Here is a 22,547-nt window from a genome sequence, read left to right on the forward strand (position 1 = left end):
AAGTACCACCAGTGGGTCACCATTAATGGACACCGGGCCGAAGCCCTCCGTGACACGGGAGCCAGCGTGACGGCGGTCCGCTGCCATTTGGTGACCCCTGAACAAATCCTGCCCAACATCCTGTGCCCAGTAAGGTCGGCGGACAACTCCGAGAGCTTGTGCCAGATGGCACGCATTCCCTTCGAGTGGGGAGAGGTGTCGGGCATGCTGAAAGTGACTGTCCGGGACGATGCCCCTGTGGACTGCCTCCTCGGGAACGACCTGGAAAGTTCCCCCTGGGCCCACGTCGAGAGGAGAGAGCATCTGGGGATGCTCGGCCTGCCCGAGTGGGTCTGTGCAACCTCTCGATCCATGACCGCCCGGGCCTCTGCCCCGAAGGAAGACACCCCACCTGAAGAACCGGAGTGGCCGGCACCTCCGCCGCCCGCCGTCTCCGAGGACGCCAACACTGAAAACGGACCCCAGGAATCCGACGCTGAAGAGCTCACCGAGCTCGGCCACCTTCCAGAACTAGCTCAATGGCGCCAAGATGGTGGCCCCACCCGCGAACAGTTCCGACAGGAACAGAAAACTTGTCCCTTCCTTGAGGAAATCCGTCAACAAGCCGCCACTCAAGCCGCCGGAGACCCCTCGGGGTCCCACTGGGTCTATTGGCACCACGACCTCCTCTACAGCGAACAGAAGATTGCCGAACTGGGGGCCGGCCGGGTGCCGGTGGTCCCCCTCCGATTCCGAGACTTTCTCCTGAACCTGGCACATGTCGTGCCCCTCGCCGGGCACCTAGGGCAGGACAAGACCTACAGCCGCCTGGTGACCCATTTTTACTGGCCGAAAATGCGCAACGACGTGAATAACCACTGCCGAACATGTCCGACCTGCCAAGCCAGCGGGAAGAGCGGGGGGAGAATCAAAGCCCCGCTCCAGCCTTTTCCCGTGGTCACCACTCCCTTCGAGCGAGTGGGGATCGACATCGTGGGGCCCCTGGACCCCCGCACCTCTCAGGGGAACCGCTTCATCCTCGTCCTGGTGGACCATGCCACCCGCTATCCGGAAGCTATCCCCCTCCGCACCATCACGGCCCCCGTGGTGGGTCGAGCGCTAATGGGGATTTTCTCCAGAGTCGGCTTCCCCCGAGAGGTCGTGAGCGATCGGGGCACCAACTTTATATCTAAATATATGCAGTCCCTGTGGCAACAGTGCGGGGTCACATAAGTTCACCACCCCGTATCACCCCCAAGGAAATGGACTGGTAGAACGGTTTAACCGAACCTTGAAGGGGATAATCAAGGGCCTCGAAGAGCTGCTACGACGCAAATGGGATGTCCTACTGCCCTGCCTCCTGTTCGCCTATCGAGAGGTGCCCCAGAAGTCCCTGGGGTTCAGCCCATTCGAACTGTTGTATGGGCATCCTGTCCGAGGCCCCCTCAGCTTGGTCAAAGAAGGCTGGGAGACGGCTGCCCAAGATGCACCCCCGGACGTCTACCGGTACCTCCTGACCCTCCGCAACCACACTCAGAAGTTCCGGGAACTTGCCGAGGCCAACCTTGAGTCCAGTCAGGAAGAAATGAAACGCTGGTATGACCAGAACGCCTCGTCCATTGAGTTTGAGCCGGGCCAGCAGGTCTGGGTCATGTCCCCGGTCGAACCTTGCGCCCTCCAGGACAAATGGACGGGGCCCTTCAAAGTGGTGGAGCGCAAGAGCCCCGTCACTTACTTGGTGGACATGGAATCCCCCCGGAACCCCCTCCGGGTTCTGCACGCCAACAGGCTCAAGCCTCACTTTGCCCGCACCGAACTGAGCCTACTGCTAGCTACCGATGACGGAGCTGAAGACGACTCCGAGCCTCTGCCAGATCTCCTGAGCACCACCGAGAAAGACGGCTCCGTTGAAGGGGTCACGCTCTCCTCTACCCTGACCCCAGAACAGCACCAGGACTGCCGGAAGCTGCTGGGAAAATTTGCAGACCTCTTCTCCCTCACTCCCGGAGTCACCCGGTGGTGTGTGCACGATGTAGACACTGGGGACAGCCCGCCTGTACGACACCGAGTTCCCAACCGAGTTCGGGCCTGCATTCAGTCCGAAGTGGCCAAGATGCTGGCTCTGGGGGTAGTCGAACCCTCAAACAGTCCCTGGGCCAGTCCCGTGGTCCTGGTCCCTAAAGCCGCCGCCCCCGGCGCACCCCGGAGCTCAGGTTCTGTGTCGACTACCGGGGGCTGAATGCCGTCACCAGGACCGACGCCCATCCCATCCCCCGGGCGGGTGAACTGATCCATCGCCTGGGGGCCGCCAGGTATCTCAGCACCTTCGACCTCACGGTCGGGTATTGGCAGATCGGCCTCACCCCTGGTGCCCAAGAGCGATCTGCCTTCTCGACCCCTGATGGCCACTACCATTTCACCGTGATGCCCTTTGGCATGAAAAATGCCCCGGCCACCTTCCAGAGACTCGTGAATAGAGTGCTGGCGGGGCTAGAAGAGTTCAGTGCCGCGTATCTGGACGATATTGCAGTATACAGCCTCGACTGGGACGAACACCTGACCCACCTCTGGGAGGTCCTGACGGCCCTCCGACGGGCCGGACGGCAATAAAAGCCAGCAAGTGCCAGATAGGCCAAGGGTCTGTGACCTATCTGGGGCACCAAGTAGGGAGCGGCCAGGTGGCTCCCCTCCAGCCGAAGATTGACGCCATCCGGGCCTGGGAGCCCCCGGTCACCCAGACCGCAGTCCGAGCCTTCCTGGGGCTCACCGGATATTATCGGCATTTCATAAAAAACTATGGGAGCATTGTGGGGCCCCTCACAGAGCTAACCTCCCAGAGACTCCCCCACTAGGTACACTGGACCCCCGAGTGCCAAGCGGCCTTCGAAACACTATGTGCACCGCCCCTGTGCTCCAGGCCCCTGACTACAGCCGAGAGTTTGTGGTCCAAACAGACGCCTCGGAGCACGGCATTGGGGCGGTCCTCTCACAAGTGAACCCTGACGGAATCGACCTTCCCGTGGCCTTCATCAGTCGGCGCCTGCTGGCTAGGGAACAACGATGGAGCACCATTGAGAGGGAAGCCTTCGCCGTCGTGTAGGCCTTAAAGAAGCTCAGGCCCTACCTCTTCGGCACCCACTTCCGGGTGCAGACCGACCACCGGCCTCTGCGGTGGTTGATGCAGATGCGGGGCGAGAACCCGAAGCTACTACGATGGTCCATCTCCCTCCAAGGGATGGACTTTACTGTGGAGCATCGCCCTGGCAACGACCACGCCAATGCTGATGGCCTGTCCCGGTTTTTCCGCCTCGGCGAGGAGACCCCCCAAGAAGATGGGTGACTCTCCCCTGCCTTCAGCTGGGGGGGACGCGTGTTGGACCCGGCCCCACGGCGTGGTCCTAACCCTCCCCGCATGGCGGGCTCAGGACCACAACGGCCCTCCATCAGACCCCGGGCGCCCCTTGGCCCGACCTTACACGAACTACCAACGAGAGCAACCCCCCTGACACACCATTGCTCTCCTCCCCTGGAACATGGCGGACCCAGCGTATCCCCAACCCTACCGGCCCGACTCCATCCTGGGCCCATCACGTTACGAGCACAAGGCCTCGTCCGACTCCATCTTGGACCACCACGTCCCGAGCACGTGGCCTCGGCCCCGGCCAAGGCCCCAGCGAAGCCCCGACATCGAGGCACCAAGATCCCCCTGGGTGGTAGAGTGGCCACTCCACAGATCCTAGAGGAGGGAAGTTTCGATGGCCCTCCAGTCGTCCCCGGACGCCTGGTATCGATCGGCCTCCGGCCTCCCAGGACGCTGGCTCCACCCCCCTGCTGGGTGTCTGGACACCACCATCCCGGCCCCTCTGACCCCCAGGCGAGAGGGTCCGGACATCAAAGGACTCCAGTCCTATATCTGGGCCAGCCCCGGAGTAGGACGGCAGTTGTATCCTGGAGTCAAGAGCCCTGCTGACGCTGTCGCGGCTGACCCGAGAAGAACTCAGTTACCCTGAAGCCTGAACCATCCTTGGAGCCTGCTGGCGCTGCCGCGGCCCACCTTCGCTGAACCATCTTTGGAGCCTGCTGGCGCTGCCGCGGTCCATCTTCGCTGAACCATCTTTGGAGCCTGCTGGCGCTGGCGCGGCTCACCTTCGCTGAACCATCTTTGGAGCCTGCTGGCGCTGCCGCGGTCCATCTTCGCTGAACCCTCTTTGGAGCCTGCTGGCGCTGCCGCGGCCCATCTTCGCCGAAACCATCTTTGGAGCCTGCTGGCGCTGCCGCGGCCCATCGTCACCGAAACCACCTCGAGGCCAGCTGGCGCTGCCGCGGCTCGACCCCTCGGAACCCCCCGGCTCGAGGATTGAGAGCTGTGCGCAGGGTATCCCTTCCTTCCCTCGTACTGAGACTGTCCCGCTACCCTGTCCCTTACTTACGAGACTTTTCAGATCCCTCGATCTACCTGTATATATCGATGAAGACAAGCAACCTTTATTCCTGATAAAGCCTAAGAACTTATCCTCTTGTGTGGTGTCCATTTGTAGTGGTGTGGTTACTCTGCAATACGATCCTAGGAGAGTGCCCTCACCCAGGAGGCCTCTCGATACCGCTCGGCTCCTTCTAGACGGAGGGGTGGACTCAGGGGTGGTCAGTCAGACATCTTCTGCCTCCCCTGGGATCGCCTTTCTAACAGAAACATAATGGTCATTAACCCATGGCTGCACAAGATCCGGATATAAAATAGAGCCTAATATCACACTCTGAAAACTATTTCAAAGTAAACGTCAGGTCGGTGGACTCGGCCCAGATCATATGGGAGGCCTTTAAAAGGTGGGTTACATTAAAAAGCAGCAAAATCAGGTGGAGCAGCTTGAAGGCCAGCTCCAACATCTTTAGGCAGAGTGCCCATGATAACCCAGCAAGGCCATTAGGCATAAACTGAACATTAGGCAACTTGAATACAAAACTTTAGTCAGAGAGTAGCCGCAGCCAGACTGCTGGCCACGTGCCATAGGCTTTATGAGTTGGGAGACAGGGCGGGTAAACTACTTGCATGGTTGGAAAGGAGTAAAAAAAAACGCCGGGCCCCTCGATTAAGTGTCAATAGCGCTCAGACTCTCTCAGACCCGCAAGAGATTGCAGACGCCTTCGCTGATTATTTTGAATATATCTACACACCCTCAGTCTCCACCACAGCGGAGGCCTCTCGCCAACTACTGGCAGACATATCTCTACCTACCTTGTCCCCATGCGACAGAGACTCAATGGAGGAAGATATCACAAATGATGAAATCCGCACTGCAATAAGTAATATACTGTCGGGGAAGGCTATGGGCCTAATGCGATTCCCATTGAATTCCTAAAATCAACTGTCTCGCAGACCACGCCCTATTTGAGAGAAATGTACACTGAAAGCTATGAGAAAGGGATCCTACCTGAGGACCAGAGATTTGCCTTAATCGTTGTGATCCGTAAACCTGGGAAACCTGTTGACAGCTGTGGGTCTCTTTAATTAACACTGAAGCTAAAATCCTTGCGAAAATATTGGCCTCTCGCCTAGTCCCTATTATTACCTCGCTGATAAATGTGGATCAGTCTGGCTTTGTGCCCAGCCGAAACACGGTTCTAAATATCCGCCGCCTCCATATTGTGCTAGGCCGTAAACACGTCATCGAAGATGCAGTAGTGCTAACCCTGGACGCCAAAATGGCGTTTGACTCGATTGAGTGGCCTTACCTATTTAAGGTGCTTTGACCCCTAGGGTTTGGCGCGAAATTCATAGGATGGATCAGGCTCCTTTACACAGATCTCAAATGCCAGGTCAAGGTCAACAACCACGCATCCAGAATATTTCCATTAAAAAGGGTCACTAGACAGGGATGTCCCCTGTCCCCATTGATCTTCTCGTTGATGCTCGAGCCACTGGCAACATGTGTCAGGGGGGATCCACCTCTGAGAGGGTTGAATTGGGCTGAGGGTCAGGAAGACCTGAAAATCGATAGACACCATCCAATATTCCTTCTGCAGCACAAGAAGAACCTGAGCCAGGGTCAACATCTTGAATTTCTCCTTCTTGAGATAAAAATTCAAAACCTGGAGGTCTAGGATCGGCCTCAAGCAACAGTTCTTTTTGGGAATCAAGAAGTGCAGGAAGTAGCATCCTTGACCTATTTCCTGCTCCGGAACCATCTCGATTGCACCTTTCTGTAGTAATGACAAAACCTCCTGCTTGAGAAGCAGAAGGTGCTCTTCCGAGCACGAACCCTGGAAGGGAAAGAAAGAGGATGGAACTCCCGGAAAGGTAGGGTATACCCATTCTCTACGATGTTTGACACCCAGAGGAAAGAATTACTTACCTTTGGTAACGATGTATCTAGTAGAGACGATTCTAGCCGCAGATTCCTTAACGTAAAATTATCCCCTGGCGTGAGACTGGATCCGGAAAACTTTTCTGCCACAGCATCCCTGAGCGCCGTGGAAACGGCACCACGTGACTCCGCCCTGAAGTCAGACGTGTCCGTGACGTCAACGAGGATACATAAGTCCCACCCCGGCATTCCTACATCAGTTTTCTTCAGAGAACTTTTCCACGCCACAACGCAGAGCCATCCCTAACAAAAACTGTGAGAATACTGGAACAGTGTGCAAAAAAACCGGGCTCAACAGAAGTGAAAGAGACAATGGTGAGGAACAGAACCATCCAGAATAGACGGGGGTACTGAGGCACCAAGATCTGAAATGAAAGAACAGGACACCTCTACGGGAAAGCAATCCTGCAGCAAATACAACAGCCACCCCGGGGCAGAGGCATGTGAAATACGCAGCAGACCAAAAAGTCTGCAGCCACCGGAATAGAAAGGGACAGAACGTAGAGCAATGACCATCCAACCTCAGACCACACCAGCAGGGAGAAAGTCTCCCGAACGCTAAAGTCGAGACCAGCCAAGGCACCGCAACCCCAAGGACTGCCAAGGCAGAAGTGCAAGCAACAAAGGAAAGAAGAAGCACGACCGAACCCCACACTGGAGACCAGGCTGCAGAAGTGCCTATAAAGTCAAGAATGGAACAACAAGGCGAGCATCCCCCGAAGGAGGGAGTAAGAAAGACACTCGCAAAAGGCAACCACCAGGAGGGAGGTGAGTGCAGAAGACCCAGAGGGTTCTTGCAGAACGGGAAGGAAGGGCGGGTCGTGAATGAATCTGCGGCTAGAATCGTCTTTACCAGATACATCGCTACCGAAGGTAAGTAACTCGTACATCTGATAGAGACTACTAGCCGCAGATTCCTTAACGTAGAATAGATACCCTAGCCATTTCCAAGGGGAAGGAGGGTCTGCGAGAGGACCTCCCCAGCCCAGGCAAAAATCGCCGGGACAGGGAAATAACCCAGTACTCCCCAACAGGGGATGAGCCACAGGGACAGGGGAAAGAGCCCAGTTCCCCCCCCCACACCCCCCAAGTAGATTAGAACCGCAGTATCGCGGAGAACACCGCTCCACAGGGGATGTGTCACCACGACAAGCGGCAGCCCCACGCTCAGCAAGCAGGAGAAGGAAGGGCAATCGAAAGGAGGCCATCCGCCTATGTATCAGGGACCTCCACCGGAAGCCCCAGGTACAGGCAAAACTAAAGGAAAGTAGGTCAGCAGTCAATGTACCAGGGACCTCCCCCGAAAACCCCAGACACAGGCAACGCAGGGAAGCACCAAGGAAGAAGAGCAACCCAGAGACTCCAGGGAGACGAGCAGAAAACGAGGGCAAGAACCCTTCACCGGGAACACACCCAGTGAAGAGGGCGGCCAAACAACACAGCTGAACGTCAACAGGCCAGACAGAACAGCGCCTCAGTAAAAAGGCAGGTGGAAGAGAAGGACATAGTCCGAGAAGGCTCCCGAAAAACCAGATGCAGGGGGGCCAGGTCTCCCTCCAAGGCCCCTGGCCGAGGACAAGAAGAATCGGCGGGCGCAGCTGGGTGCCAACCAGCCACCAGATGGAAAATAAGAGGAGAAACAAATAGGACAAACCAAGTCGTCAACACAGGAAATTAACCCTTCTGGACCCAAGACAGAGGACCATGCCAAACGGCAGACAAGAAGGCAAAAACATGGCAGCCTAACGCCGCAGCTGCCCAAGAAAATGCACCAGCGGCATACAACATCACCAGGAAGGCAAGGAACCCAAAAAGGGGAGTCCACACCTTCCCAGTATAAAGCAGGGCTATCCAATAGCTACGAATACCCCACGTAGGGTAGGACACGGCCCATGAAGTATGTGACCACTCTTAGGGAAGAAAGCCCACATCAGAGAACAAATTAGAAAACCTGCAGCAGAAACCACAGAAGGCTCAATAAGCAGCAAAAAAAAACACTATTAGCCAAAATGGGCTGAACCAGCAGACAACTGAAGAGGTAGGCCAACTCAGGACCTCGATGGCACATTATCTCTGACAGAAAGTGTAACGTTCACCTAAACACCAGATTCCAGGAGCAGTGGGATAACACCTCCCACTAAGACCCGGAGGAACAACAACACCAACTACTGAGGAGGAGGACGAAGCCCCACAAGAAGACGCTGAATGGCGGAGTTTGCATGAGTTTTAATCAGCAGGACCCCATCAAATGGGAGGTCGACCAGATGCTCTCTAATATTCTCAGGAAAAACAGCATCACCTAGCCATGCATGGCGATGGAGAGCCACAGAAGTAGCCATAGCACGGCCATTAGCATCGGCAACATCCAAAGCCGCACGAAGAATAAACGCGGCCAACTCTCTACCATCCGACACATGGCCCCGCAGATCAGCACGAGCACCCTCATGAGAGACATGAGAAAGAAGGGACTCCATAGAATCCCACATTCTACAAGTAGCCCTGGTCAGCACACAAAGTGTTAAGCGCCCTCAAGGCAGCACTGGAAGAAGCAAAGACATTACGTCCCCATAAATCTAACCACCGGGCCTCCGAGATGGAGGAAACACCACAGGAAAACACGGAAAGGAATTTCACAGTAGAGCGTCTTGAATAGAGGGGTGGAAAGAAAGATAGACAGGGTTGTGCGGAGCAGGACAATGGCGGTGCTGTAGTGCCTAAGACACCGGATCGCACGTGGCAGGGTGCCCCCAAGCCCCCATAAGAGAATTATGGAGTGACGCTTCAAAAAGAAGGAACAACTCCCGTCCACCAGAGCCCTAGTGGGGAATCTCCAAGAGGTTGTCTGTAGGAAATGGAGTGACAGGTTCACCCATCCTCAGAATACCAGCAGCCGTGGAAATAGCCCTAACAAAGGCAACACTGGCCTCAGTAGGGCACCGCGGAGGTGAAAGCAATTCCTCCATGGGTGACGGTTGCAGACTGAGGCCCCATGTCCAGGGGGAAGCAGCCAGTCCCGGCATAGAGGAGGATCCACAGAGGAATGAGGGACCTGAGGGGCCTCAGGGGATGGTGGAGAGGCCGGTGGTGAAGCCAGCCGCGAGCCACAGAAAGAAGGGTTCGAGGATTTTGGCCGTGGGGACGGCGAAGAGCCTTCCCTGGCAGATGCCTTTGAAAAGGCAACTACACGGCGCCCTGTCTCTGGGGAGGAACACACCAACAGATGATGGACCTCAGGAGACAAAGGGACCTCTGGAGACTAATCTGGAACCTGGCGCGGCTCAGTGGAGTATGCCAGCATCGACCTGTGCCGGAATGGGCCTCTGTGGCGCCGGGCCGACTCCTGCCACCTTGTGCTCTCTACGAGAACGGGGCGAGGCCAACGCCAGACCGGCGAAGGCCGGGCACCGAAAAGGCACCGGTTCGGCCTCGGAAGGAGCAGCCGCCCGCGCCGAGGACCCAGAGGGACTATGGAAGGCACCCCAGGCCCCGGCCTCCACCCCCGATTCTACCGGAGCCGGGGAGGAAGGCTCCCGGCGCCGAAGCGGCACCGGCTCGACTTCTGGTGAGGCAGCCGCCTGCTCAGAGGACCGAGGGGAGCTTGGGGGCAAGCCCGGAGTTCAGGCGATTACCTGCGATGCCACAGGGAGCCCCTAGGGATTTGCGGCAAGGCAGGGATGCTAGGCGCCGAAGAGGGGGGCCCCGACAACGCCACTCTCCTACGACCTGGAGCCGGAATCTTCGGCGCCGGAGCGCTCGATGACTCTGCGGAAGTCCCCGCGCGAGGCAAGCGATCCGCGGACGTGTCAGGGGGTGGAGGAAGGGCCAAAGAAACCTGCAGAGCCGCAGCGTAGGCTGTCATTTGGGCCCTAGTCGCCTCCGCTGAGGAAAATTGAATTTTGTCCTGTTATGTGTCCCTACGTGTTCCCTCACATGTAATATATATGCATGATCGCTATGCATTTCCTCTCCATGGCCGATAATAAAGACGCATTTACAGTTGCGTCCAACGTTAGTATGTCAGTTATCCAGTCCTCCGTGAAAGCAACGTGGATTAGGCTTTCAGGCCTATGTTGCCAACGTCTTTACATGGTGCACGTTAAATCATCGAGATGCACCCGTTTCTAGGGCTCCACAGGGCCCGGACACGAGATCCAGGCCTCAAGCCTCCTGAACCACTCAGAGAGATGCAGCCCCGCCCGCATCCCTGACCCTTCCCTTACTTCCTGCCAAGCAACGCGGTGCCCGGCTCGGCCTGGCCTGCCTGCCAAGAATATGTTATGCCTACAGTTATCTGTTCTGCTCCCCGGCTTCACATTCCTAGCTAACGAACAGGATAAACATATCCATCTACAATCTAGTCTTTCTGTCTCCATGCAAGTGATTTACTGAATTAGTATCCATAGAAGATCCATAGTTCACGCAATACATGAAGAAATATATGCATACACTAGCTTTAGTGACAAGTAGCCTTTGCCCTGATGACTTTTAGAATCAAGCAACATGTACTCTAAACACAAGATATCAGATACGCTATAGGTACAGGTCGTTCAGACATCCCAGACGTCAGTCTCCTCTACTAGTGCTAGGAGTCAGCGCCCCCCAGCTCTCGCCAGTTACACGTCATGACTCGTTTTGCGCGCACCAGTAGGTTAAAGGTTCCAGCTGCCCATGAAGCCCCCTTCATGTGTCCACCTATTTATGACACTTCTGTGACGTCTACATCACACACCTCCGTGCACGCCCTGTGCACGCCTTCTTTTCACGCCCATATGTTCTTATCTTTCCTCTTTCACTTGTTACGCCTACTGTATTCAATGCAACTGTACTGTTTTACTATATATACTGTATGATGTTAATGAAATGTTGAGATCGAGGTCGAGATTGTCCCTTCCTGAACCTTAGCAGGTGATGGAACCCGATGTCCATTGGCTCGAGCCACTTAATTAAAGCCCGTATGACTCAGATACCACGGACTCTGCCTCTCATTTATTGAGCTATCCTTTTCATTTAATGCATAGAAAAATAGTACCGGTAATTTATTTATTTACCACACCGCGCCGGGAAACGGCGGGTAGGATGGCGACAGGTGGGGGCGCACGTCCTGTGGGGAGACGGTGCCTGCCGCGGAAGGAGGACAGTGCCTCGGAGGCAAAACTGAAGGACCTACCAGCCGGCGAGACATGCGCAAGGGATCGCGGCGAAAGACAATGTCGCAGACGAAAGCGGCAAATCCTTGCCTCGAGTTAGGGGACGGACGCTATGACGACACCGACCTGGACAAGTGCGCCAACAGCAACTTCATCCAGCGCTCCCGCCGTGATTTAGGCTTGAGGTGCTGAGTTGTGGTGCTCGCCCAGGCACCACATGCAAATCGGTTGAGGGTCCGTCGCCGACATGGGACGTGCACAAGAGGTACACGTCTTGAAGCCCGAAGGCATTCGCACACTGTTCCACTGAACGCCAAGGGTGAAAAGAGATAGAAGGCCTGAAAACAGGCCAGGACACAAACCGGATCCGCGTTGCACGCAGAAAAGAGAAAAAAACTGACGTAGGCGCGCCGGGGTGGGACTTATGTATCCTCGCTGACGTCACGGACGTGGACTACGTCAGGGCGGAGTCACGTGGTGCATAGTTATTACATGCAAAGGAGCTGCTATAAGAACTCCTACAGTCCCTCAAGAAAGTCCACTTACTGATGGGCAACTCATTCGATGGATGTGCATAAGAGCAAGGAAAAGAGCTTCAAGGGCAAGAAGCAATTCAAGTTGTCAAATAAGCAACTTTTTCAAAAACAGATCTCAGTCTTCATCACAAGAGAATAGTTCACTTGTAGACGAAAACAGATTGTTCTAAATTAGAATACACAAAACATTCATAGAAAACAAATTTTGTAGAACTAGAACATAATTCAGAATATAGAAAATACAGATTTAACTTTAGATTATCAGAGTTCATTACTCATTCTATCCACGTGGTATTCCCTGTACAATCAAAAATATATAATGCCTAAACCATTTATTTTTACAAAGTGACCAGAAAAATATTTCAAAAGCAAGCACTATTTAAAAAGCTAGAGATGAAGGAAGGAAGCGATGTGAAATGCAATGAGGAATGTTTATTTCAGAGGGTGCTATTATAATTGTGCAGAATGTTTCATCACCTGCCTTTACCAGATTCTACTATGTGTTTGTGGGATATCTCAGACATTGCACAACAACCGTTAGCCTTTACATCTACTACCTAAAATCAAGGCACTAGGACATAAAGCAAAATCCTCAAAAGACAGACTATCAGGCTACCTGTGACTATGGAGAGCTGATGTTATTTTCAGAAGCCTGCAGCCAGTGCTAACCAATGCCAGGATTGCAGAATACCAAGGATGCACATTCTTGATTCTACTTCATGCTTCTTTCTTCAACTACCACATGTTAACTGTTGTTCCACTCGTGCAGGTTGTTTTTCATTACTGCATTCTACTTTTCCACTTTTTTCAGTCTTCCTCTTCCCCCTCCTGTGTTTTTGTCCCTTTTACTCTGGGTCAAAGTCTGAAGATGAAAATTAAGTGCCAGCTCCCAAAAATGAGTACTGGAGGGTCCCACCTGCAACCACTGGCTCAAATTCCCACTGGCCAATCCCAATGTTAACACTGAAAATAGAGGAGCCATTTCTTTTGTGAGTTAGAATTCAAAATGTATGGGAATCTACCTCAAAATGATTATACATATTAACCGCATGCGCGCTAGCGGTTTTCCCGCTGCGCGCTGCGATTTTAAAAATCCCGCGTTACGTGACAAGGTCAGCTCGTCATCCGCGCAGCGCAGGTTACGCCCATGACGAGCTGAGCTCGTCACGAGCGCAGAAGGGGTTAAGAGAGTGAAGTGTAGGTCTTTAACAGAATGGGACAGAATCCTGCTCAGATGTTAAGATGGGTAACAAATACTACTTAAAACTTCTTTATCAATATGACTTCATTTAAAGAATTGATTGCACCAATTAATGAACGAATATTTAGTGAGTCACAGAACATACCTCACTAAGTCTAGCATTCTCCTTCTTAACTTTCACAAGGTACTGAATCTTCTGATTTATGTTCTGGTGACCAAGTAACTTTCCATTTTCTTCAGCAAGGAACTCAACCTGCTTCCTCAGCAATGTAAGTTCCTGTAATTGAGATATACAACTGCTGAAAATATGTTGACCTGTCTGGTTGTTTTGACACATATCATAGATTTAGACATGCAATTATTTGTCTATGTGCATAGCCTTCACCTCAACCATTTTTAAAAGAAAATACAGTAGCCAAAATAAGTGTAAGCAAGGGCTGTTAAAAGTAAGTTTACACAATGAAAAGTTACTTACCTTCGGAAACCCCTTATCTGCTAGAGACTACCTAGCCTATGATTCCTTACCTTGGAATATTCACCAGGCATCAGAAGGATCTGGAAACTTTTTCATGGTCAGTAACGCTTGGCTTTGCGTAGCGTCAGTCGTCTGCGACGGAAGGGACGTACACGGTGCCTATATAGGCCGAAACCACGGTGTGCTGACATCAGTTTATTTTTACAACTTAGCACGCCAAAAGCGCAGAGCCACGAAAAACACTGGTGCGTGAAACTGGGACAGTCCCCATCTCTGAAATACATCCGTGGAGAAGATGGGTGGGTCGGTAAGGAATCTGTTTCTAGAAAGTCTCTACCAGATAAGGCCAGACCTAAGGTAAGTAACTTTTTCATCTGATAGAGACATATAGCCACAGGTTCCTTACATCAGAATAGATACCCAAGCAATCCCTCCCCGGAGATGAGATAGGGACATGGATTGATACTAGAAAATCCTGAAGGTCCGAACAGGCAAAATGCCAGTCCCCCAGACCAGATTGTTCAGGCAGTAGTGCTTTTTAAACGTGTGCAGGGAGACCCACGCTGCTGCCTGACAGATATCCAGGACAGGTACTCTGCAAGCTAACACAGAGGTTGCAGCCTTAGCTCTGGTGGAGTAAGCTCACAATTCTTCAGGAGGTTGCTTTTTGGCCACTACATAGCAATTTTTGATGCAGAGCACTATCCATCATTAGATGGTCTGGTTTTGCATCGCCCCTGCCTCTGACGTACCCCAAAAAGAGTTGATCATCTACCCGGAACTCTCTTCTGATGTCAAGGTAGACCAACAACACTCTTTTTAGGTCCAGCTGATGCAGTCTCTCCTCTTTATTTAGAGGGGTGAGGCAGAGAGTAAAAGACAGGCAGGGCGATGGACTGGCCTCCATGAAAGGGAGCGACCACCTTTGGGAGGAAGGATGCTCTATTCCGAAGGATCAGTTTGTCTTGATAGACAGTGAGGTACGGCGGCTGAGGTGATAAGGCCTGCTGCTCACTGAAACTTCGGGCAGATGTTAGCACCACTTGGAAGGACGATTTGATGGAAAGGACCCTGATAGGACAGCTGTGTAATGGCTCGAAAGGAGCACACATTAAGGATGTGAACTTAACTATGCTCCCACTGTGGCACAATGAAGGGTGCAGGTTTGAGCAGGTGTTGGAGACCTTTCAAAAAGCTATGTACAATAGGGTACTTGAGGGATGGCTGATCTGGCAACCACAGAGATACCAAAATGGCAGAAAGATAGCCTTTTAAAGTGTGCAAAGCAAGGAAAGAATTAACAAAAGAACCTGGGAGAGGGGACCAGGAAGAAGATCTTGTCTCGCTGTACATCATGCTATTATCTTGCTCCAATGGCAGGTGTATACTGCTTTGGTGGAGAGTTGTCTGGCTGCCAAAATAACATTGCAGACTTCGGGCAGAAGGTGAAATATGGTCAACTTTCACCACTCAATCTCAATGTATGACGGCAAAATGTTTTCAGATTCGGGTGCAAAAGTGTTCTGTTGCTACGACAGAAGATCCTCCCAAAGAGACAACCTGATTGGATGACCCGTGCTCAAGCTCAACCGACCAGACTCTGTGCCCAATCTGTAGCCACAAGGATCACTTGGACCTGGACGTTCCTGATCTTCTTGAGAACTCGGGGCACGAGTGGTATAAGCGGAAAGGCGTGCAGGAGGCCTTAGACCCACTTGAGACGAAACATGTCTCCGAGTGAAAGCCGCCCAGGAAACTCCAACATGCAAAACTGCGGACACTGCATGTTCTCAACGGAGGCGAACAGATCGAACCAAGATTCTCCCCATTCTTGGAAGAGACATTGTGCCACCGCCGGATGGAGACGCCATTTGATATAGGCGAGGCATCAATGGCTGAGTTTGTCAGCCGTGATGTCAAAGAGCCCACCAGGTGTTGAACCACCGGGGATCTGCCTAGACACTCCAGCCATGTCCAAAGGCGCAGAGCCTCTTGTCAAAGTGTCTGCGCCTCACCTCGCCCTGTTTCTTGCTATTTCAAATGGCAGTGGTGATCTCGCTGAACACCAGCACCAGCCTTCCCCCGATTGTTGGAAGGAAGGCCTTCAAGGCCAGCCAGATCGTTCAACAGGTTTATGTGGAGTCTGCTTTCCGTCAGAGACCAGAGTCCTCTGACCACCACCTCTCCCAGATGGTCGTCACATCCCAGAAGAGATGCAACTGCCACTACAATCAGTTCCGGTTGGGGAAAGCAGAGGGGTCTGCCACTGACCTAATTGCAATATGCAAGCCACCAGTTGAAATATTTTTCAGTTCCTTCCGGAAACAGGTCCCACTGCAGAGTCCTCATATGCCAGCAGGCATATGTTACAAAAATTATGCAGGAGGCCATGTGGCTCAACAGTCTCAGAGTAAGTCTCCCCAAAGTACAGGACAGAGGCTGAAACAGCGGTATCATAGCCTGAAAATCCTTGACTCACAGCTTGGGAGGAAAGACCCAAAACTGTACTGTGTCCAGAACAACTCTAATGGAAGGAAGCATCTGAGAAGGAGTCAGGTGTGACTTCAGCACATTGCTAGTGAACCCCAGCTAGTGCACGAGGTTCACCGTAGTCTGAAGGTCGGAGTTTATTGCCTGGGGCGAGCACACCTTCAAAAGACAATCATCGAAGTAGGGAAAGACTGGAAACCCGGACCTTCGCAGATGATCTTTAAACACAGCCATCTCTTTCGTGAACACCCTAGGGGCACTGGTAAGGCCTAAAGGGAGCACGGCAAACTGAAAGTGCTCTTGGCCAACTGTGAACCGCAGGCAACCCCTGTGGGAAGGCAGGACGGAGATATGAAAATAAGCATCCAGTAAGTCCAGTGACACCACCCAGTCTCCTGGGTCCAGAGCAGACATGACTTGTGCAAGAGTGAGCATTCTGAATTTCTCCTTTTCAGGAGGAGATTGGGAAGGCGCAGGTCTAACAAAGGACAAAGGCCTCCATCCATAAAGTAGCAGGAATAGCAACTACGACCTATTTCTGATGCCACCACCTTCTCTATAGCCACCTTGGCCAAGAGAGCTAGCACCTCATGATGAAGCAAGAAGAGGTGGTCCTCCGTCAACTTGTCACATGCAGGTGGCATGGGTGGTCACAAAGGGGCGGAAGTAGCCCTTTTGGATTAGCTACAAAACCCAACAGTTGGATGTTATCGACATGCAGGGTTGCAGGTGACGGCATATTCTGGATGCCCATGATGGTCGGAGTGCATACTAAAGGGGTTTGGGGGCTGTAGATGCCAGAGGGGTGGTGGACCGGCATGATCTATAGCAGCCTGTCCCATGTGGTCTGTGTGGAACCACGTCCTCAGCCACAAGATGATTGTGCGGTTTGTTGGACTTTGACCCTGCTTGCAGGCAGGTCGCCCCCGCGCCGCTGCTCGTCATCTGCTTGCTGCCTCCGTGTTCCTGAGCTTGTTTTCTCGCCCCCCACTGTGCCAGTTTCCCCCCGCCCCCACCGCTCCCGTTCAGGCTCTTCCCGCCGCTGCTCTCCTGCGGCCCCGCCCCCCTACACACCCATTGGCCTGCCCGCTCCTTCCGCAAGCCCGTCTGCACCCATCCGCGCCTGGACCGCGCCCGGCGCCAGAACCCCTGGACCCCGCAAACTCCACAACACCAGAATCCACTACGACGCCAGCACCCTCCGCGCACTCAACACCGGCCGAAACCACACCTGCTTCCAAGCCACCCCGAAACGGACCCACGGACCCTTCTCCTGCTGAACCTGCAACTTCGCCTGCAACATAGCCACCAAACCTCCAAAGACTGGATCCAAACACATCCGCTGCATACTCCTCAACACCCGCTCCGCATGCAAACACGCCATCGATCTCTGGGATCTGCTCGACACCTCCGCCCCAGACATGGCCTTCCTGAGCGAGACCTGGTGGAACATCTCCTCGGCGCCCGACATCGCCATAGCCATCCCGGACAGCTACAAGAACACCCGCAGGGACCGCGCCAACGGAATCGGAGGAGGAATAGCCATCGTCCACAAGTCCACCCTCAAGATCGCCACCCACGCGGACGACACCCTCAACACAGCCGAACACCTACACTTCCGGATCCACACCGACCCCAACACCACCCCTCAGAGGAACACTCATCTACAGACCCTCCGGACCCTGAGCTCAGTTCAGTGACTCCATCGCCGACCTCGCCAGCACCACGCACCCGCTACCACGGACTACATCCTCCTCGGGGATCTGAACTTCCACCTCGAGAACTACAAGGATGCCAACTCCACCACCCTGATCGACAACCTTGCCAACCTCTGCCTCAGACAACTCGTCACAGCACCCACCCACGCCGCCGGCCATACGCTTGACCCCATCTTCTCCACAGGCTCCCACGTCGCCTTCGACCACACCACCGAACTCCTCTGGACCGACCACCGCTGCATCCATTTCACCTTCAAGAAACCAACCACACACCACCACACTCAACAGCTGCCTCACCGCTGCTGGAGCAAAGTCACTGAAGACAAGCTGACCACCTCCCTCGCCAAGAACCCACCCACCGACCCCACCAACCCAGACGCCACAGTCCGCAACCTCAGACAGTGGATCGACGACTGCGCCAACACTCTCGCCCCGCTCAAGAAACCCTCCAACAGCCACACCAACAAGAGAGCCGCCTGGTTCACCAACGAGCTCCAGGCCTCCAAACACGCATGCCGAAAACTGGAAAAGACATGGCTCCACGAACGCACACCGGACAACCAAGCAGCCCACAAGGACGCCACCCGCAGACACCACTACCTCATCAGATTAGCCAAAAGATCCTCCTTCAGAGACCGCTTGGATAACAACGCACACAACAGCAAAGAGCTCTTCAGCATCGTAAAGGAACTCTCCAACCCCAGCGCCAACGACATCCTGCCCTCACAAGAACTGTGCGACTCACTAGCCATCATCTTCCACTGCAAGATCGCTGACATCCACGACAGCTTCAACGCCACGACCGCCCCGACTGTGCCAGACACCCCCGCCTCCCTGTGAATACCACCAGTGCCAACCACCTGAAGTCCTGGTCCAACGTCAACGACGACGAGACACGCAAGGTCATGAACTCCATCCACTCAGGATATCCGTCTGACAGGATCTCCGTCTGACCCATGCCCACACCACGTATTCAACAAAGCAGACGCTGCCATCGCACCCCAACTACAGAAGGTCATCAACATCTCCTTCGAAACAGCGACATTCCCGGAAAGCTGGAAGCCCGTCAAAACCAACGCCCTCCTCAAGAAGCCCAAAGCGGACCCCAAGGACCTCAAGAACTTCCGGCCCATCTCCCTGCTCCTGTTCCCGGCAAAGGTAATCGAAAAAATCATCAATATGCAACTGGACCGCCACCTGGAAGACAACGACATCTTGGACCCGTCCCAGTCCGGATTCAGATGAAACCACAGCACCGAGACTGCCCTCATCGCCGCCACAGACGACATCAGGCGCCAACTAGACAACGGCGAAACATCAGCCCTCATCCTCCTGGACCTGTCAGCCACCTTCGACACGGTCTGCCATCGCACTCTAAAGACATGCCTCCTAGAAGCCGCAATCCAAGAGAAGGCTCTTGACTGGACTATGTCCTTCCTCTAAGGAAGTACCCAGAGCGTCCGCCTCCCAACCTTCTGATCCAAAGCCACTGACATCATCTGCGGGGTCCCCCAGGGCTCATCTCTCAGCCCGACGCTGTTCAACGTCTACATGGCCCCCCTCGCACAACTGGCCCGCCATCACCACCTCAACATCATCTCCTACGCCGACGACACCCAGCTCATCCTATCCCACACCGCCAAATCCAACCTCCACGAGGGAATGAAGGCCGTCGCCGACTGGATGAGGAGCAGCCGCCTGAAGCTGAACTCGGACAAGCCGGAGGTCCTCATCTTCGGGCCCACCCCCTCAGCCTGGGACAACTCCTGGTGGCCGACCACACTGGGAGCAGCACCAACACCCACCGGCCATGAACGCAACCAAGGATTCATCCTCGACTCCTCCCTCTCCATGTCGAAGTAAGTCAACGCCGTCTCCTCCTCCTGCTACAACACCCTCCGCGTGCTCCGCAGGATCTACAAGTGGATCCCCACCGAAACAAGAACGGTGACGCAGGCCCTCGTCAACAGCAGACTGGAATACGGCAACGCACTCTACGCAAGAATCCCAGCCAAACACCTACGACAACTACAACGCATCCAAAGCACCTCCGCAGACTGATCGTCAACGCCCCCCGCCGCAGCCACATCACCCCCCACCTGAGAGACTTACACTGGCTCCTCGTCGACAAGAGGATCACCTTTAAGCTCCTCACCCAAACACACACACAAAGCACTCCACAATGCCGGACAAGCCTACCTGAACAGGAGACTCAGCTTCCACACCCCCACCCGCCAGCTCCGCTTTGCCAGCCTCGCCCTCACAGCTGCCCCCCGCATCCAACAAACGACCTCCGGCGGCGGATCCTTCTCCTACCTCGCCACCAAGACATGGAACACCCTCCCTACCCACACACAGCAGACCCAAGACCGTCTGGCCTTCAGAAGGCTCCTCAAGACCTGGCTCTTTGAGCAGTAGCAGCTTCCCCCGCCCCGCCCCTCCCCTCCGAGCCTTGGGACCCTTACAGGTAAGTAGCGTGCTTTACAAGTACGCCGATTGATTGATTGGCCGTGGTGTCTGGACATGTATGGATTCATTTGGAAACCCCTTTTGTGGCTACAAAGGCGCAGAAGGGGGACACTGGGGTTGATGGGGGGGCCATGGAAATGCCCAAGGACCTGTCTGTAGCTCTCCTATACTTAGAGCGCTTGAGTGCAGAGTCTACCGTCTTGCCAAACAGCTGAGAGCAACCAAAAGGCATGTACATGAGCGAGGCCTGAACATTCCCCGAAAACCCAGTGGTTCTCACTCAGACTTGGCACCGAAGGGCCTTCGACGAAATCACTCATCCCAGGGAGTTGGACATGTCCTGTCCACATCTGATGGTGAACTTGGCTGCGTCCCTCCCATCAGCAATTGCTTGAGAGAGTATGGCTCAGAACTCCTCCAAGATCATTGGCAGTACTTGCGCATCAGAGTCCAATATGATATGGGAGTATCAGCCCAGAAGGCGCACTGTGTTCACTGACCGTAGTGCCAGACTGGAAGAGAACATATTCTCAAAGGTATCCAGCCTTTTGGACTCCCGGTCTAGTGGTGGAAAATGAGTCGGGGTTAACCTTTGAGATAGAGACCTGGGCCACCAAGCTCTCCAGATTGGGATGATGGGGGGGGGGAAACTGAGGTCCCCTGGGACGGGGCAATGGCACTGGGGAATTGTCCTATGAACAGGAACCTCTGTGCAGGGAGTGGACCAGGCCCAGAGTAGGATGTCTGTAAGGGATTCATTGTACTGGGAGTAATGGTTCTATGGGAGCAACTCCCAGTTGAAGCACCTCTGTCTAGACATTTGTCTTGACTGCCACTGATGGCAGTGTAATATCCAGGACTTCAGTCGCCCTTCGTACCGCCATTGCGAAAGATGCACCCGCCTGCATTGCCTTGGTAAGGGGATTAACCAGGCCAGTGTCTGGGGAGGTGTCTAGTACACTGGCCTCTGCCATATCATCATACCAGTTGTCATCACTCTCTTCACTCTGGTACCCATAAGTGTCCGCTGACCCCTCCCATTCATCCCCCATTTGAGGCCTGTCATACGAATAAGTGCACTGGCTCCATTGGGGGGAATCTGTCCCCTTGTCAGTTCCGGAATCGGACGATACCCATCCGGCTCGGTGTAAGAGTCTGGGATGATGACTGGGTTAGTGCCAACGTGTTGGCACGGGAGCAGGCGCCAGGGATGGTCAAGGGGGCTCAACCGGTGCCGCTCCGGGTCCATCAAACGATCCAAGCAGCCCACCTGTGCCAGGGGAGAACCCACAGATAGGAGACCAGTATGGGACCCTAACGAATCCACGGGGCCAGAAGGCACTCCGGCGGGGACAGTCCACCCACATATGATGTGCACAGCCTCGTAAAATTTGTGTAACTGGTGAGGGTCGCTCCGGCTCCCGGAAAGTCTGGGAGGTGCAGAAATGGCCCAGGCACAGGTTCCACCACAGAGCTAGGACTTTAGTGCTGACACTCCCTCGTCTCGTCAAATGACTGACTAACATGGTAAATTCTAAGATCTCTTCGTCTTCTTGTGCCCGTGTGACTTAGGTGCTTGGAGAGCCTCTTTGACTGATCTCGGGACCTCCATTTGGCTACCATCGCCGCATGTTAAGGAGCTTGAGGGACAGCTCCTTCAAGGCCTTGGGGTGCATGGTGCGGTAACTTGGCACTGTGGTCATGCTCCAAACACCAGAGGCACACTTAATGTGGGTCAGTCACTGAAATCTGTCAGTGACAGTCGCCACAGGACTTGAAAGCAGCCTTCCTAGCTGGCATTCTCGACGAACCAGAAGACAGTCGCAAAAAAGTCTTGACAAAAAGTTTAAAAGGCCAGTGTTAGACCTGCAGTCTTTAGGGTGGTCTCCCCCACTAACATTTGACCTACTTACCTTCACTTTTGCCTGTGTCGTTTGTTGTCCTTAGGACTCTGAGCACTTTACCACTGCTGACCAGTGCTAAAGTGCATGTGCTTTACCTGCAAGTCCTTTGTAAAGAGGTATACCATATACCCAGGGCCCGTAATGGAAATGCTACTAGCAGGCATGCTACACTGGTTATGCCCCCACACAAGTAGCCTTTCAAACCGGTCTCAGGCCTGCCATTGCAAGGCCTGTTTGTGCAGTTTAACACGCACTTGCCAAGCCTT

General features: G+C 54.0%; 1 protein-coding gene across 3 annotated transcripts in view; it reads right to left on the reverse strand.

The window, feature by feature from the left end:
* Positions 1-22,547, reverse strand: part of KIF15 (kinesin family member 15) — a 927,215-nt gene that overhangs the window by 74,937 nt on the left and 829,731 nt on the right. For all 3 annotated transcript variants that reach the window (XM_078663524.1, XM_078663523.1, XM_078663522.1), the window contains exon 34: positions 13,371-13,502. In XM_078663524.1, the coding sequence (XP_078519650.1) occupies positions 13,371-13,502 (132 nt within the window). The remainder of the gene's footprint in view (positions 1-13,370; positions 13,503-22,547) is intronic.

Source organism: Lissotriton helveticus, chromosome 10 (genome assembly GCF_964261635.1).
Source record: "Lissotriton helveticus chromosome 10, aLisHel1.1, whole genome shotgun sequence".
Lineage (NCBI taxonomy): Eukaryota > Metazoa > Chordata > Amphibia > Caudata > Salamandridae > Lissotriton > Lissotriton helveticus.